Source organism: Aedes albopictus, chromosome 3, assembly GCF_035046485.1.
Source record: "Aedes albopictus strain Foshan chromosome 3, AalbF5, whole genome shotgun sequence".
Classification (NCBI taxonomy): Eukaryota; Metazoa; Arthropoda; class Insecta; order Diptera; family Culicidae; genus Aedes; species Aedes albopictus.
This window is the reverse complement of record NC_085138.1, coordinates 375,715,653-375,731,400: the sequence shown is the minus strand read 5'-3', so window position 1 is coordinate 375,731,400 and position 15,748 is coordinate 375,715,653. Positions and strand designations below refer to the sequence as shown.

General features: G+C 42.6%; 1 protein-coding gene across 8 annotated transcripts in view; it reads right to left on the bottom strand.

Moving 5' to 3' along the window:
- LOC109409861 (ras-related protein Rap-2a) overlaps positions 1-15,748 on the bottom strand; it is a 489,211-nt gene that overhangs the window by 24,781 nt on the left and 448,682 nt on the right. For all 8 annotated transcript variants that reach the window (XM_029875083.2, XM_029875087.2, XM_062855713.1 and 5 more), the window contains one exon: positions 7,708-7,825. In XM_029875083.2, the coding sequence (XP_029730943.1) occupies positions 7,708-7,825 (118 nt within the window). The remainder of the gene's footprint in view (positions 1-7,707; positions 7,826-15,748) is intronic.

Sequence of the window (15,748 nt, the reverse complement as noted above, 5' to 3'; positions counted from 1 at the left end):
CCTGAGAGGATTCCTTTGGGAATCCTGAGAGGATTCCTTTGGGAATCCTGAGAGGATTCCTTTGGGAATCCTGAGAGGATTCCTTTGGGAATCCTGAGAGGATTCCTTTGGGAATCCTGAGAGGATTCCTTTGGGAATCCTGAGAGGATTCCTTTGAGAATCCTGAGAGGATTCCTTTGGGAATCCTGAGAGGATTCCTTTGGGAATCCTGAGAGGATTCCTTTGGGAATCCTGAGAGGATTCCTTTGGGAATCCTGAGAGGATTCCTTTGGGAATCCTGAGAGGATTCCTTTGGGAATCCTGAGAGGATTCCTTTGGGAATCCTGAGAGGATTCCTTTGGGAATCCTGAGAGGATTCCTTTGGGAATCCTGAGAGGATTCCTTTGGGAATCCTAAGAGGATTCCTTTGGGAATCCTGAGAGGATTCCTTTGGGAATCCTGAGAGGATACCTTTGGGAATCCTGAGAGGATTCCTTTGGGAATCCTGAGAGGATTCCTTTGGGAATCCTGAGAGGATTCCTTTGGGAATCCTGAGAGGATTCCTTTGGGAATCCTGAGAGGATTCCTTTGGGAATCCTGAGAGGATTCCTTTGGGAATCCTGAGAGGATTCCTTTGGGAATCCTGAGAGGATTCCTTTGTGAATCCCTAGAGGATTCCTTTGGCAATCCTGAGAGGATTCCTTTGGAAATCCTGAGAGAATTCCTTTGGGAATCCTGAGAGGATTCCTTTGGGAATCCTGAGAGGATTCCTTTGGGAATCCTGAGAGGATTCCTTTGGGAATCCTGAGAGGATTCCTTTGGGAATCCTGAGAGGATTCCTTTGGGAATCCTGAGAGGATTCCTTTGGGAATCCTGAGAGGATTTCTTTGGGAATCCTGAGAGGATTTCTTTGGGAATCCTGAGAGGATTCCTTTGGGAATCCTGGGAGGATTCCTTTGGGAATCCTGAGAGGATTCCTTTGGGAATCCTGAGAGGATTCCTTTGGGAATCCTGAGAGGATCCTTTGGGAATCCTGAGAGGATTCCTTTGGGAAACCTGAGAGGATTCCTTTGGGAAACCTGAGAGGATTCCTTTGGGAATCCTGAGAGGATTCCTTTGGGAATCCTGAGAGGATTCCTTTGGGAATCCTGAGAGGATTCTTTTGGGAATCTTGAGAGGATTCCTTTGGGAATCCTGAGAGGATTCCTTTGGGAATCCTGAGAGGATTCTTTTGGGAATCCTGAGAGGATTCTTTTGGGAATCCTGAGATGATTCCTTTGGGAATCCTGAGAGGATTTCTTTGGGAATCCTGAGAGGATTGCTTTGGAGGATTCCCGAAGGAATCCTTTGGAGGAATCCCGAAGGATTCCTCTCAGGATTCCCGAAGGATTCCTCTCAGGATTCCCGAAGGAATCCTCTCAGGATTCCCGAAAGAATCCTCGCACAGATAACCCTTCAATATTTGTGCTACATCCAACTGCTAGTCCTCCATGTCCAAGCGGATAAGATGCTCATTTCCTACCCCCGAAGACAAGTAGTAAGTACGAGACGTAAATTTAGTGCAATTTTTCTACCATTCTCATCGGAAATGGTTTTGCATTTGGCTGCCTTTTTCCCCATCATCGGTTTACTCCGAGCATAAAATAGGACTGTGGATTGGGTCTGGGTCCAGAGCACCAGAAACGGGGCAAGAATACGCGCCAAACGGGCGGAAAATGTAGAATTCAATTCACTGGAAACTGTGCGCGGAAGAAATTGGAAACATCAATTCTCCTGGCACCTCCGTACCGGTCTCTGGTGCCATGCCTCAGGACCAAGTCAGGAATCGAAACATCTTCAGAAGAAGGTAAAAGACACCGAAGCCAATAAACAGCTGCTGCCATCTCCGGATCGCCCCGTGTAGGGTTGGATCCTTACTTCCGAAGCGGGGGCAAAAAAGGAATTTAGCTTGTAAAATAGTTCGCATTCGAGCCGGATTCGTAGATGGAGCGAGCGGCTGATCCCCTGATGGCAGCGACGGTGGCAAGAAGTGAGTGCAAATCGAGAGGGAAATAGTAAATAAGGAAATAAGAAGCGATTCGCAATTGGCTTCGATGGCTTATTGGGTTCGATTTGGGTGCGCCTTTGCTGCTGGTTGATGGGATTCCGGGATTGAGATTGCCCGAGGTGGAGGACCTGGCAATATTTTCCAACTGCACTTTTTCCTTCCACATGAGCAAATCCCGGTCTGAGCATTTGCATGTGCATGGATTCATTCCCTGTGTGGAGTGGTTACAACCATTAGGAGGGCTCTTTGTACGTATTGAAGGGCTGAATGCATAAGAGCTCGTTCTATGCAGATAGTGAGTGTAAGCTTTCACTAGAAAAACTGGGACTATAAATTTTAAATTCTTGGTTCCTACACCTACTTAAAGATTTTTACGATGCTCGTCAACTCAAAATAGATTTCATAAGATTTCAGTTGTTCAAATACTACGAAAAGTCAAAGTTTACACAATTTTTGAGTTTCTGCAGGTCCGGTCAATTTGTTTGTCTTGCGGAACACACTCGGCATTGAAGCTCAACTGAATTTTGTAATTTTCTTTTTCAGTGAATCTTGAACTTTCTTCTCATAACTCCAATTCGGAACAGATTGCCATCCAAGTCTCGAAGCTGTCACGCGTTGCTAGGGTCTTACCTTTGTCTGGCAACTCCCATGCCTTACAAGGGAATGAACAACCTTCAAGATCACATTCCCTCGGTGCCAACTTCCAGACATGAGAAAAACACATAATCCCCCTTCGAACGTTTACTACTAGACACAAGAAAATGAGACCAACCTGGCGCGGTATGCAGCAGACTGAAGTTGTTGTTAAGGGAAAACATGGCGGTTGCTAATATAGCATCGCCAATTGGACTACGACGACGCCGCCGCCGCCGGTGGAGCTTCATGCTATGTATAGCCTTGGAGAAGGTCCTGGGAGCAAATTCACAAACCAAGGAGAAGCACCAGATGTTGCAGAAAATTACAACATTACATCAAGGAAAAGCTTTGCTTCCACGGTGGTGGTGTTCCTATGAGCAATGTTTTTTTTCCTTATTATAAGCGGTTTTCTTCGAAAGCACGAGGAGCTTTGATTTCGTTGTCGAAAGAAGAAATTTCTTTCACTAATATCTTAAAGTAGGATACTCAGTTCCATTTGCTCGTTAAAGAATTTTACCGTATATTCTGAAAGAATTTTATTTAAAATCCTGAAAGGATTTAACCTAAAACCCTGGAAGGATTTAACTTAAAATCTTGGAAGAATTTAATCAAAATCCTGGAAGAATTTAACTCAACATCCTAGAAGAATTTTACTTAAAATTCAAGAAGGATTTTACTTAAAATCCAAAAAGGGTTATAATAAAAATCCTGAAAGAATTTTATTAAAAATCCTGAAAGGATTTTCCTCAAAATCCTGGAAGGATTTTACTAAAAATCTTGGAAAAATTTTCCTAAAAATCCTGGAAGGATTTTTCTTAAAATCCTGGGAAGATTATCCATATAAGGTTTTCCTCAAAATTCTGGAAGGAATCCTTGAAGAGTTTTACTTAAAATCTTGAAACGATGGATTTCACCGCAACTCTGGAAGGATTTCACTGGTCCTGAGTCCTGAGAGGATTTCATAGGAAATCCTGAGAGCATTTCTCAGGAAATCCTGAGAGGATTTCTCATGAAATCCTGAGAGGATTTCTCAGGAAATCCTGAGAGGATTTCTCAGGAAATCCTGAGAGGATTTTTCAGGAAATCCTGAGAGGATTTCTCAGAAAATCCTGAGAGGATTTTTCAGGAAATCCTGAGAGGATTTCTCAGGAAATCCTGAGAGGATTTCTCAGGAAATCCTGAGAGGATTTCTCAGGAAATCCTGAGAGGATTTCTCAGGAAATCCTGAGAGGATTTCTCAGGAAATCCTGCGAGGATTTCTCAGGAAATCCTGAGAGGATTTCTCAGGAAATCCTGAGAGGATTTCTCAGGAAATCCTGAGAGGATTTCTCAGGAAATCCTGAGAGGATTTCTCAGGAAATCCTGAGAGGATTTCTCAGGAAATCCTGAGAGGATTTCTCAGGAAATCCTGAGAGGATTTCTCAGGAAATCCTGAGAGGATTTCTCAGGAAATCCTGAGAGGATTTCTCAGGAAATCCTGAGAGGATTTCTCAGGAAATCCTGAGAGGATTTCTCAGGAAATCCTGAGAGGATTTCTCAGGAAATCCTGAGAGGATTTCTCAGGAAATCCTGAGAGGATTTCTCAGGAAATCCTGAGAGGATTTCTCAGGAAATCCTGAGAGGATTTCTCAGGAAATCCTGAGAGGATTTCTCAGGAAATTCTGAGAGGATTTCTCAGGAAATCCTGAGAGGATTTCTCAGGAAATCCTGAGAGGATTTCTCAGGAAATCCTGAGAGGATTTCTCAGGAAATCCTGAGAGGATTTCTCAGGAAATCCTGAGAGGATTTCACAGGAAATCCTGAGAGGATTTCTCAGGAAATCCTGAGAGGATTTCTCAGGAAATCCTGAGAGGATTTCTCAGGAAATCCTGAGAGGATTTCTCAGGAAATCCCGAGAAGATTTCTCAGGAAATCCTGAGAGGATTTCTCAGGAAATCCTGAGAGGATTTCTCAGGAAATCCTGGGAGGATTTCTCAGGAAATCCTGAGAGGATTTCTCAGGAAATCCTGAGAGGATTTCTCAGGAAATCCTGAGAGGATTTCTCAGGAAATCCTGAGAGGATTTCTCTGGAAATCCTGAGAGGATTTCTCAGGAAATCCTGAGAGGATTTCTCAGGAAGTCCTGAGAGGATTTCTCAGGAAGTCCTGAGAGGATTTCTCAGGAAATCCTGAGAGGATTTCTCAGGAAATCCTGAGAGGATTTCTCAGGAAATCCTGAGAGGATTTCTCAGGAAATCCTGAGAGGATTTCTCAGGAAATCCTGAGAGGATTTCTCAAGAAATCCTGAGAGGATTTCTCAGGAAATCCTGAGAGGATTTCTCAGGAAATCCTGAGAGGATTTCTCAGGAAATCCTGAGAGGATTTCTCAGGAAATCCTGAGAGGATTTCTCAGGAAATCCTGAGAGGATTTCTCAGGATATCCTGAGAGGATTTCTCAGGATATCCTGAGAGGATTTCTCAGGAAATCCTGAGAGGATTTCTCAGGAAATCCTGAGAGGATTTCTCAGGAAATCCTGAGAGGATTTCTCAGGAAATCCTGAGAGGATTTCTCAGGAAATCCTGAGAGGATTTCTCAGGAAATCCTGAGAGGATTTCTCAGGAAATCCTGAGAGGATTTCTCAGGAAATCCTGAGAGGATTTCTCAGGAAATCCTGAGAGGATTTCTCAGGAAATCCTGAGAGGATTTCTCAGGAAATCCTGAGAGGATTTCTCAGGAAATCCTGAAAGGATTTCTCAGGAAATCCTGAAAGGATTTCTCAGGAAATCCTGAAAGGATTTCTCAGGAAATCCTGAAAGGATTTCTCAGGAAATCCTGAAAGGATTTCTCAGGAAATCCTGAAAGGATTTCTCAGGAAATCCTGAAAGGATTTCTCAGGAAATCCTGAAAGGATTTCTCAGGAAATCCTGAAAGGATTTCTCAGGAAATCCTGAAAGGATTTCTCAGGAAATCCTGAAAGGATTTCTCAGGAAATCCTGAAAGGATTTCTCAGGAAATCCTGAAAGGATTTCTCAGGAAATCCTGAAAGGATTTCTCAGGAAATCCTGAAAGGATTTCTCAGGAAATCCTGAAAGGATTTCTCAGGAAATCCTGAAAGGATTTCTCAGGAAATCCTGAAAGGATTTCTCAGGAAATCCTGAAAGGATTTCTCAGGAAATCCTGAAAGGATTTCTCAGGAAATCCTGAAAGGATTTCTCAGGAAATCCTGAAAGGATTTCTCAGGAAATCCTGAAAGGATTTCTCAGGAAATCCTGAAAGGATTTCTCAGGAAATCCTGAAAGGATTTCTCAGGAAATCCTGAAAGGATTTCTCAGGAAATCCTGAAAGGATTTCTCAGGAAATCCTGAAAGGATTTCTCAGGAAATCCTGAAAGGATTTCTCAGGAAATCCTGAAAGGATTTCTCAGGAAATCCTGAAAGGATTTCTCAGGAAATCCTGAAAGGATTTCTCAGGAAATCCTGAAAGGATTTCTCAGGAAATCCTGAAAGGATTTCTCAGGAAATCCTGAAAGGATTTCTCAGGAAATCCTGAAAGGATTTCTCAGGAAATCCTGAAAGGATTTCTCAGGAAATCCTGAAAGGATTTCTCAGGAAATCCTGAAAGGATTTCTCAGGAAATCCTGAAAGGATTTCTCAGGAAATCCTGAAAGGATTTCTCAGGAAATCCTGAAAGGATTTCTCAGGAAATCCTGAAAGGATTTCTCAGGAAATCCTGAGAGCATATCTCAGCAAATCCTGAGAGGATTTCTCAGAAAATCCTGCATATCTCAGGAAATCCTGAGAGGATTTCTCAGGAAATCCTGAGAGGATTTCTCAGGAAATCCTGAGAGGATTTCTCAGGAAATCCTGAGAGGATTTCTCAGGAAATCCTGAGAGGATTTCTCAGGAAATCCTGAGAGCATATCTCAGGAAATCCTGAGAGGATTTCTCAAGAAATCCTGAGAGGATTTCTTAGGAAATCGTGAGAGGATTTCTTAGGAAATCCTGAGAGGATTTCTCAGGAAATCCTGAGAGGATTTCTCTGGAAATCCTGAGAGGATTTCTCAGGAAATCCTGAAAGAATTTCTCAGGAAATCCTGAAAGGATTTCTCAGGAAATCCTGAAAGGATTACTCAGGAAATCCTGAAAGGATTTCTCAGGAAATCCTGAAAGGATTTCTCAGGAAATCCTGAAAGGATTTCTCTGGAAATCCTGAAAGGATTTCTCAGGAAATCCTGAAAGGATTTCTCAGGAAATCCTGAAAGGATTTCTCAGGAAATCCTGAAAGGATTTCTCAGGAAATCCTGAAAGGATTTCTCAGGAAATCCTGAAAGGATTTCTCAGGAAATCCTGAAAGGATTTCTCAGGAAATCCTGAAAGGATTTCTCAGGAAATCCTGAGAGGATTTCTCAAGAAATCCTGAAAGGATTTCTCAAGAAATCCTGAAAGGATTTCTCAGGAAATCCTGAGAGGATTTCTCAGGAAATCCTGAGAGGATTTCTCAGGAAATCCTGAGATGATTTCTCAGGAAATCCTGAAAGGATTTCTCAGAAAATCCTGAAAGGATTTCTCAGGAAATCCTGAAAGGATTTCTCAGGAAATCCTGAAAGGATTTCTCAGGAAATCCTGAAAGGATTTCTAAGGAAATCCTGAAAGGATTTCTCAGGAAATTCTGAGAGGATTTCTCAAGAAATCCTGAGAGCATTTCTCAGGCATTCCTGAGAGGATTTCTCTTGAAATCCTGAGAGGATTTCTCAGGAAATCCTGAGAGGATTTCTAAGGAAATCCTGAGAGGATTTCTAAGGAAATCCTGAGAGGATTTCTCAGGAAATCCTGAGAGGATTTCTCAGGAAATCCTGAGAGGATTTCTCAGGAAATCCGTCCCGAAAGTATTTCTCTGGGAACCTGGAGAGGTTCACTGTAAATCCTATGAACATTTCACTGGAAATCTTGAGAGGATTACAATAGATATTCTGAGAGGATTTCACTTGAAATCCTGAAAGGATTTTACTTGGAATTTATGATGAAAATAGGAACATATTCTATCAACGGATCCGATGCCACACTTACCTTCGGCTGTCGAAACTTCTCTTTGGCAATCTAAGTCTAATTTGTTGGCGACTAGGAGGATGGGTGCTGGCTGGCTGCCTTTCACACGACTGATCACATTTCGCATACTGGAGATATCCTGAAATTGAGATAAACATAGCTGAGCGTTAGTATCGGTGTATTAATAGCTGAATCATAATAAACTATTTATATGGGCGGGGAGAGAGACACAGAGATGACGGTCCTATTAATAGAGAACATCCACCGGGGAAATTCAAGCCCGGCAAAAGGGGACTCTTCTTGCTGGATTGTCGTTTTACTAGATGCAATCAATCTTGTTCTTAACAGCGACGGCAGCTGAGTTATGATGACTATAACTGGTTGTCGTACTTTTTGTCGATGTCGACGACGTCATAAAATGCAGTGACGACGACGATGGCGTAGTGCGTGCCGGAGCCCGGAAATGGCTCGTTTAAAGAAATAAACACAGACATCATCGAACTGCAGGAAGGAACGGGCCACTACAGTCAGTGTGCGGCACGCAAGTTGCATAAACTGGATGGTGATTAGCTGTGTGTTATAGAGGAAGCAGTCGTAGTCATGGGTCTCTGTCTGTGTAGTGGTCCAGGGCGATGGTGCCTTTCTAGATGGTAACTGGTGGTCGCTTCTCAGCTGAGTCAGAAGTTGTAGCGGCGAAACCAACATAAAGTTGCACAACTATCTGGGTGATAGCTAATTACATGGCCAATCATCTGTGATCAGTAGGATTCAAAGGAGGTAAGTTGAAGTTGAAGCTTCTCATAACTGCAATGTGATGACAGTTTTTGTCCTGAGGCAATACTTATAATGGTTAACAATTACGGAAGCATAGAATTATATTGATAACAGTGATTATAGAACGCATATTAAAGGCCGGACACGCATTAGAATAAGGCAACACTTTTTTGGGTGTACTGGGTGTAGGGAGATAAATAAGGACTATAGGTATTTAATAGATGATTTACAGTAATTCCAATAGAACAGCAGGCGATGAAGTTCATTGGGAATATAAAAGTCAGTCATTGGTTTAATTTTGGTTCGCACGAACGCTCTTTGGAAGGCGTCGTGAAGTATAAAATATTACATCTTCTAATACTACACTGGGGAACTACAATTTGTTTATAGCCATTAGGTCAAAGTCGACAAACATTTTTTTTTTAATTTAGCCCCAAAATAATAACTTTCATATGACGAATTTCGCGCCAACTCGACCAGCGGTTGGCAGCACCCTCTCAGAATCGAACGAAACTTGGTGGACATGAACAATATGTCTTTCTAAGCAACTTTGCATATTTTGTTTTTCGAAATTTTTCAAGAGTAATATTTGAAGAGGGCCCAATTTTTTTTATAGATTTTTTTCATATCGATGTAACCCAAAAATGACGAGACCTACAAAAAAGTGTTGTATGGCGGACTATCGTGAAATTCTATGAAGTTTTTTAGAAAAATATCCAAAAAATACAAAATTAATTCCTACAGTGAAAAATAAAGGTTTTAAAAATTAAAGTCGATATTACAAAAAAACCCTATGTTTTTAAATTGACGATTTTTTTTCTGAAGAAAGGTATTTCAATTACCTACATTTTCTCCAAACAATGTTGCTGTGACATATTTAAGGAAAAAAAGTTTTTCTAACAACAACTTTTTTCATGTCTACATTGAGTGAATATTTTTCATCGTGTTTCGTGCCAACCTGGCCATATATAGGTTCAGTAGCCTCTCATCAACCAATAAAACTTTATGGATGTTTAAAAGTTTGTTTAAGAAGCAATTTTGCATAATCTAACATTTATCTAGACTAACATTTGAAAAGGGCGTATTAGGATGGCCCACACTTATATGAAAAATATAAAATTAAAAAAAATGCCAAGTCTTACCTACTGTATCAGTTGTTTTGGACTTCCAGAAGCTACGTTCATCATTTGAGCGAAATCGATTTAGTCTAAGGGGTGATGTCGCGCAAAATTCGACCATTTTCAACCTCCTTCTACCCTATGTCACGCTTTTTGTATGAGACCTCACGATTGTTTGTATGGGTTGTCATGTTCTGCAAAACCTCGCCCCCTCCCCTCCTAAAGCGTGACGTAATTTGTGCATAGCCCCTAAGGGGGCGCTCAACAAGCTTGAAGTTTGTATGGGAAAACTTGGCCAAATGTATGGAGAAATCTTGAGCTTTTGATTTTTGCCGCTAGGTGGTGCTGCAAGTGTTCAATTATTAAAACCTTAGCTATTCTTGTAGGTGACGATATGCCAAACAACTTTGTCGAAGACCGCGAAGTGATCCGCAAAGTGATCCGACGCCTGTTAAAAATTTATTCCCTAGCTAAAGCAAGGTGAAACATTATTGTCGTTTTTCCAATACACGTAAAGGAATATAAATACTGAAATCCCAATGTTTCGCCTCACTGACGGATCACTTACGGGTCTACAACAAAGTTGTTTGGCATATAGTCACCTACAATAATACTACCTGAGAAGAATTCCCTGGAAATCCTGAGAGGATATCCCTGGAAATCCTGAGAGAATTTCCCTGGAAATCCTGAGAGGATTTCCCTGGAAATCCTGAGAGGATTTCCCTGGAAATCCTGGGAGGATTTCCCTGGAAATCCTGAGAGGATTTCCCTGGAAATCCTGAGAGGATTTCCCTGGAAATCCTGAGAGGATTTCCCTGGAAATCCTGAGAGGATTTCCCTGGAAATCCTGAGAGGATTTCCCTGGAAATCCTGAGAGGATTTCCCTGGAAATCCTGAGAGGATTTCCCTGGAAATCCTGAGAGGATTTCCCTGGAAATCCTGAGAGGATTTCCCTGGAAATCCTGAGAGGATTTCCCTGGAAATCCTGAGAGGATTTCCCTGGAAATCCTGAGAGGATTTCCCTGGAAATCCTGAGAGGATTTCCCTGGAAATCCTGAGAGGATTTCCCTGGAAATCCTGAGAGGGTTTCCCTGGAAATCCTGAGAGGGTTTCCCTGGAAATCCTGAGAGGATATCCCTGGAAATCCTGAGAGGATATCCCTGGAAATCCTGAGAGAATTTCCCTGGAAATCCTGAGAGAATTTTCCTGGAAATCCTGAGAGGATTTCCCTGGAAATCCTGAGAGGATTTCCCTGGAAATCCTGAGAGGATTTCCCTGGAAATCCTGAGAGGATTTCCCTGGAAATCCTGAGAGGATTTCCCTGGAAATCCTGAGAGGATTTCCCTGGAAATCCTGAGAGGATTTCCCTGGAAATCCTGAGAGGATTTCCCTGGAAATCCTGAGAGGATTTCCCTGGAAATCCTGAGAGGATTTCCCTGGAAATCCTGAGAGGATTTCCCTGGAAATCCTGAGAGGATTTCCCTGGAAATCCTGAGAGGATTTCCCTGGAAATCCTGAGAGGATTTCCCTGGAAATCCTGAGAGGATTTCCCTGGAAATCCTGAGAGGATTTCCCTGGAAATCCTGAGAGGATTTCCCTGGAAATCCTGAGAGGATTTCCCTGGAAATCCTGAGAGGATTTCCCTGGAAATCCTGAGAGGATTTCCCTGGAAATCCTGAGAGGATTTCCCTGGAAATCCGGAGAGGATTTCCCTGGAAATCCTGAGAGGAATTCCCTGGAAATCCTGAGAGGGTTTCCCTGGAAATCCTGAGAGGATTTCCCTGGAAATCCTGAGAGGATTTCCCTGGAAATCCTGAGAGGTTTTCCCTGGAAATCCTGAGAGGATTTCCCTGGAAATCCTGAGAGGATTTCCCTGGAAATCCTGAGAGGATTTCCCTGGAAATCCTGAGAGGATTTCCCTGGAAATCCTAAGAGGATTTCCCTGGAAATCCTGAGAGGATTTCCCAGAGAAGTCCTCATAGGATTTCTCTGGTAATCCTAAGAGTACTTCTCGGGAAATCCTGAGAGGATTTCGCTGGAAATGCTGAGAGGATTTCGTTGGAAATCCTGAGAGGATTTTTCTCTAGAATTTCTCTAGGAACTATTGAAAGAATATCTCTGGATATCCTGAGAGGTTTTCTCTGGAAATCGTGAGAGTATTGCGTTTGAAATCCTGAGGGGATTTCCCTGGAAATCCTGAGAGAATTTTGTTGGAATTCAGAGGGCATTTCGATGGAAATCCTGAAATGATTATCTCGACATCTTGAGAGGATTTCTCTGGAAATCCTGAGAAAATTTCTCTGGAAATCCTGAGAGGATTTCCCTGGAAATCCTGAGAGGATTTCCCTGGAAATCCTGAGAGGATTTCCCTGGAAATCCTGAGAGGATTTCCCTGGAAATCCTGAGAGGTTTTCCCTGGAAATCCTGAGAGGATTTCCCTGGAAATCCTGAGAGGATTTCCCTGGAAATTCTGAGAGGATTTCCCTGGAAATCCTGAGAGGATTTCTCTGGAAATCCTGAGAGGATTTCTCTGGAAATCCTGAAAGGATTTCCCTGGAAATCCTGAGAGGATTTCCCTGGAAATCCTGAGAGGATTTCCCTGGAAATCCTGAGAGGATTTCCCTGGAAATCCTGAGAGGATTTCCCTGGAAATCCTGAGAGGATTTCCCTGGAAATCCTGAGAGGGTTTCCCTGGAAATCCTGAGAGGGTTTCCCTGGAAATCCTGAGAGGGTTTCCCTGGAAATCCTGAGAGAATTTCCCTGGAAATCCTGAGAGGATTTCCCTGGAAATCCTGAGAGGATTTCCCTGGAAATCCTGAGAGGATTTCCCTGGAAATCCTGAGAGGATTTCCCTGGAAATCCTGAGAGGATTTCCCTGGAAATCCTGAGAGGATTTCCCTGGAAATCCTGAGAGGATTTCCCTGGAAATCCTGAGAGGATTTCCCTGGAAATCCTGAGAGGATTTCCCTGGAAATCCTGAGAGGATTTCCCTGGAAATCCTGAGAGGATTTCCCTGGAAATCCTGAGAGGATTTCCCTGGAAATCCTGAGAGGATTTCCCTGGAAATCCTGAGAGGATTTCCCTGGAAATCCTGAGAGGATTTCCCTGGAAATCCTGAGAGGATTTCCCTGGAAATCCTGAGAGGATTTCCCTGGAAATCCTGAGAGGATTTCCCTGGAAATCCTGAGAGGATTTCCCTGGAAATCCTGAGAGGATTTCCCTGGAAATCCTGAGAGGATTTCCCTGGAAATCCTGAGAGGATTTCCCTGGAAATCCTGAGAGGATTTCCCTGGAAATCCTGAGAGGATTTCCCTGGAAATCCTGAGAGGATTTCCCTGGAAATCCTGAGAGGATTTCCCTGGAAATCCTGAGAGGATTTCCCTGGAAATCCTGAGAGGATTTTTCTGGAAATCCTGAGAGGATTTCCCTGGAAATCCTGAGAGGATTTCCCTGGAAATCCTGAGAGGATTTCCCTGGAAATCCTGAGAGGATTTCCCTGGAAATCCTGAGAGGATTTCCCTGGAAATCCTGAGAGGATTTCCCTGGAAATCCTGAGAGGATTTCCCTGGAAATCCTGAGAGGATTTCCCTGGAAATCCTGAGAGGATTTCCCTGGAAATCCTGAAGATTTATCTGGAAATTCAGGAGAGGATTTCCCTGGAAATCCGGAGAGGATTTCCCTGGAAATCTTGAGATTCCAGAGATTCCCCTCCGTAGAGGATTTTCCTAGGAATCCTGAGAGGATTTCCCTGGAAATCCTGAGAAGATTTCCCCGGAAATCCTGAGAGGATTTCCCTGGAAATCCTGTGAGGATTTCCCAGAGAAGTCCTCATAGGATTTCTCTGGTAATCCTAAGAGTACTTCTCTGGAAATCCTGAGAGGATTTCGCTGGAAGTGCTGAGAGGACTTCGTTGGAAATCCTGAGAGGGTTTTTCTCTAGAATTTCTCTAGGAACTATTGAGAGAATTTCTCTGGATATCCTGAGAGGTTTTCTCTGGAAATCGAGAGAGTATTGCGTTTGAAATCCTGGGGGGATTTCGATGGAAATCCTGAGAGGATTTTGTTGGAATTCAGAGGGCATTTCGATAGAAATCCTGAAATGATTCTCTCGACATCTTGAGAGGATTTCTCTGGAAATCCTGAGAAAATTTCTCTGGAAATCCTGAGAGGATTTCTCTAGAAATCTTGAGAAGATTTCCCAGAGAAGTCCTCTTAGGATTTCTCTGGAAATCCTTAAAGGACTTCTCTGGAAATCCTGAGGGAATTTCTCTGGAAATCCCGAGATGATTTCGTTGGAAATCTTGAGGGGATTCGTTGGAAATAGTGAGAGGATTTCGTTGGAAATACAGAGGGGTTTTGGAAATCCTGAGAAGATTTCTCCGGAAATCCTGAGAGAATTTCTCCAGAAATCCTCTCGGGATTTCTTCACAAATTCTGAGAGGATTTCTCTGGTAATCTTAAGAGTACTTCTCTGGAAATCCTTAGAGGATTTCGCTGGAAATCATGAGAGGATTTCACTGGAAATTCCGAGAGGATTTCGCTGTAAATCCTGAAAGGTTTTCAATGGATTTTTTTAGAGGATTTTACTGGAAATCCTGAGAGGGGAATGCTGGGAAGATTTCTCTGGAAATCCCAAGAGGATTTCTCAATTCTGAAAGGATTTCTCTTGAAATCCTGAGAGGATTTCTCCGGAAATCCTGAGAGGATTTTCCAGGGAAGTCCTCTTAGGATTTCTCTGGTAATCCTAAGAGGGTTTCGCTGGAAATCCTGAGAGGATTTCATTGGAAATCCGGAGAAAATTTCACTGGAAATCTTTAGATGATTACATTTTAATTCCTGAGAGGAATTTTCTAGAAATCCTGAAGATTTATCTGGAAATTCAGGAGAGGATTTGCCTGGAAATCCTGAGAGGATTTCCGTGGGAATTCTGAGAGGATTTCCCTAGGAATCCTGAGAGGATTTCCCTGGAAATCCTGAGAAGATTTCCCCGGAAATCCTGAGAGGATTTCCCTGGAAATCCTGTGAGGATTTCCCAGAGAAGTCCTCATAGGATTTCTCTGGTAATCCTAAGAGTACTTCTCTGGAAATCCTGAGAGGATTTCGCTGGAAGTGCTGAGAGGATTTCGTTGGAAATCCTGAGAGGATTTTTCTCTAGAATTTTCTAGGAACTATTGAGAGAATTTCTCTGGATATCCTGAGAGGTTTTCTCTGGAAATCGAGAGAGTATTGCGTTTGAAATCCTGGGGGGATTTCGATGGAAATCCTGAGAGGATTTTGTTGGAATTCAGAGGGCATTTCGATGGAAATCCTGAAATGATTCTCTCGACATCTTGAGAGGATTTCTCTGGAAATCCTGAGAAAATTTCTCTGGAAATCCTGAGAGGATTTCTCTAGAAATCTTGAGAAGATTTCCCAGAGAAGTCCTCGTAGGATTTCTCTGGAAATCCTTAATGGACTTCTCTGGAAATCCTGAGGGAATTTCTCTGGAAATCCCGAGATGATTTCGTTGGAAATCTTGAGGGGATTCGTTGGAAGTAGTGAGAGGATTTCGTTGGAAATACAGAGGGGTTTTGGAAATCCTGAGAAGATTTCTCCGGAAATTCTGAGAGGATTACTCTGGAAATCCTCTCTGGATTTCTTCACAAATCCTGAGAGGATTTCTATGGTAATCTTAAGAGTACTTCTCTGGAAATCCTTGGAGGATTTCGCTGGAAATCATGAGAGGATTTCACTGGAAATCCCGAGAGGATTTTGCTGTAAATCCTGAAAGGTTTTCAATGGATTTTTTTAGAGGATTTTACTGGAAATCCTGAGAGGGGAATGCTGGGAAGATTTCTCTGGAAATTTCAAGAGGATTTCTCAGGATATTCTGAAAGGATTTCTCTTGAAATCCTGAGAGGATTTCTCCGGAAATCCTGAGAGGATTTCCCAGGGAAGTCCTCTGAGGATTTCTCTGGTAATCCTAAGAGGGTTTCGCTGGAAATCCTGAGAGGATTTCGTTGGAAATCCGGAAAAAATTTCACTGGAAATCTTTAGATGATTACATTGGAAATCCTGAGAGGAATTTTCTAGAAATCCTGAAGATTTATCTGGAAATTCAGAGAGGATTTCTTTGGAATTCCTGAGAGGATTTCTCTGTAATTCCTGAGAGGATTCTGCTGGAAATCCCGA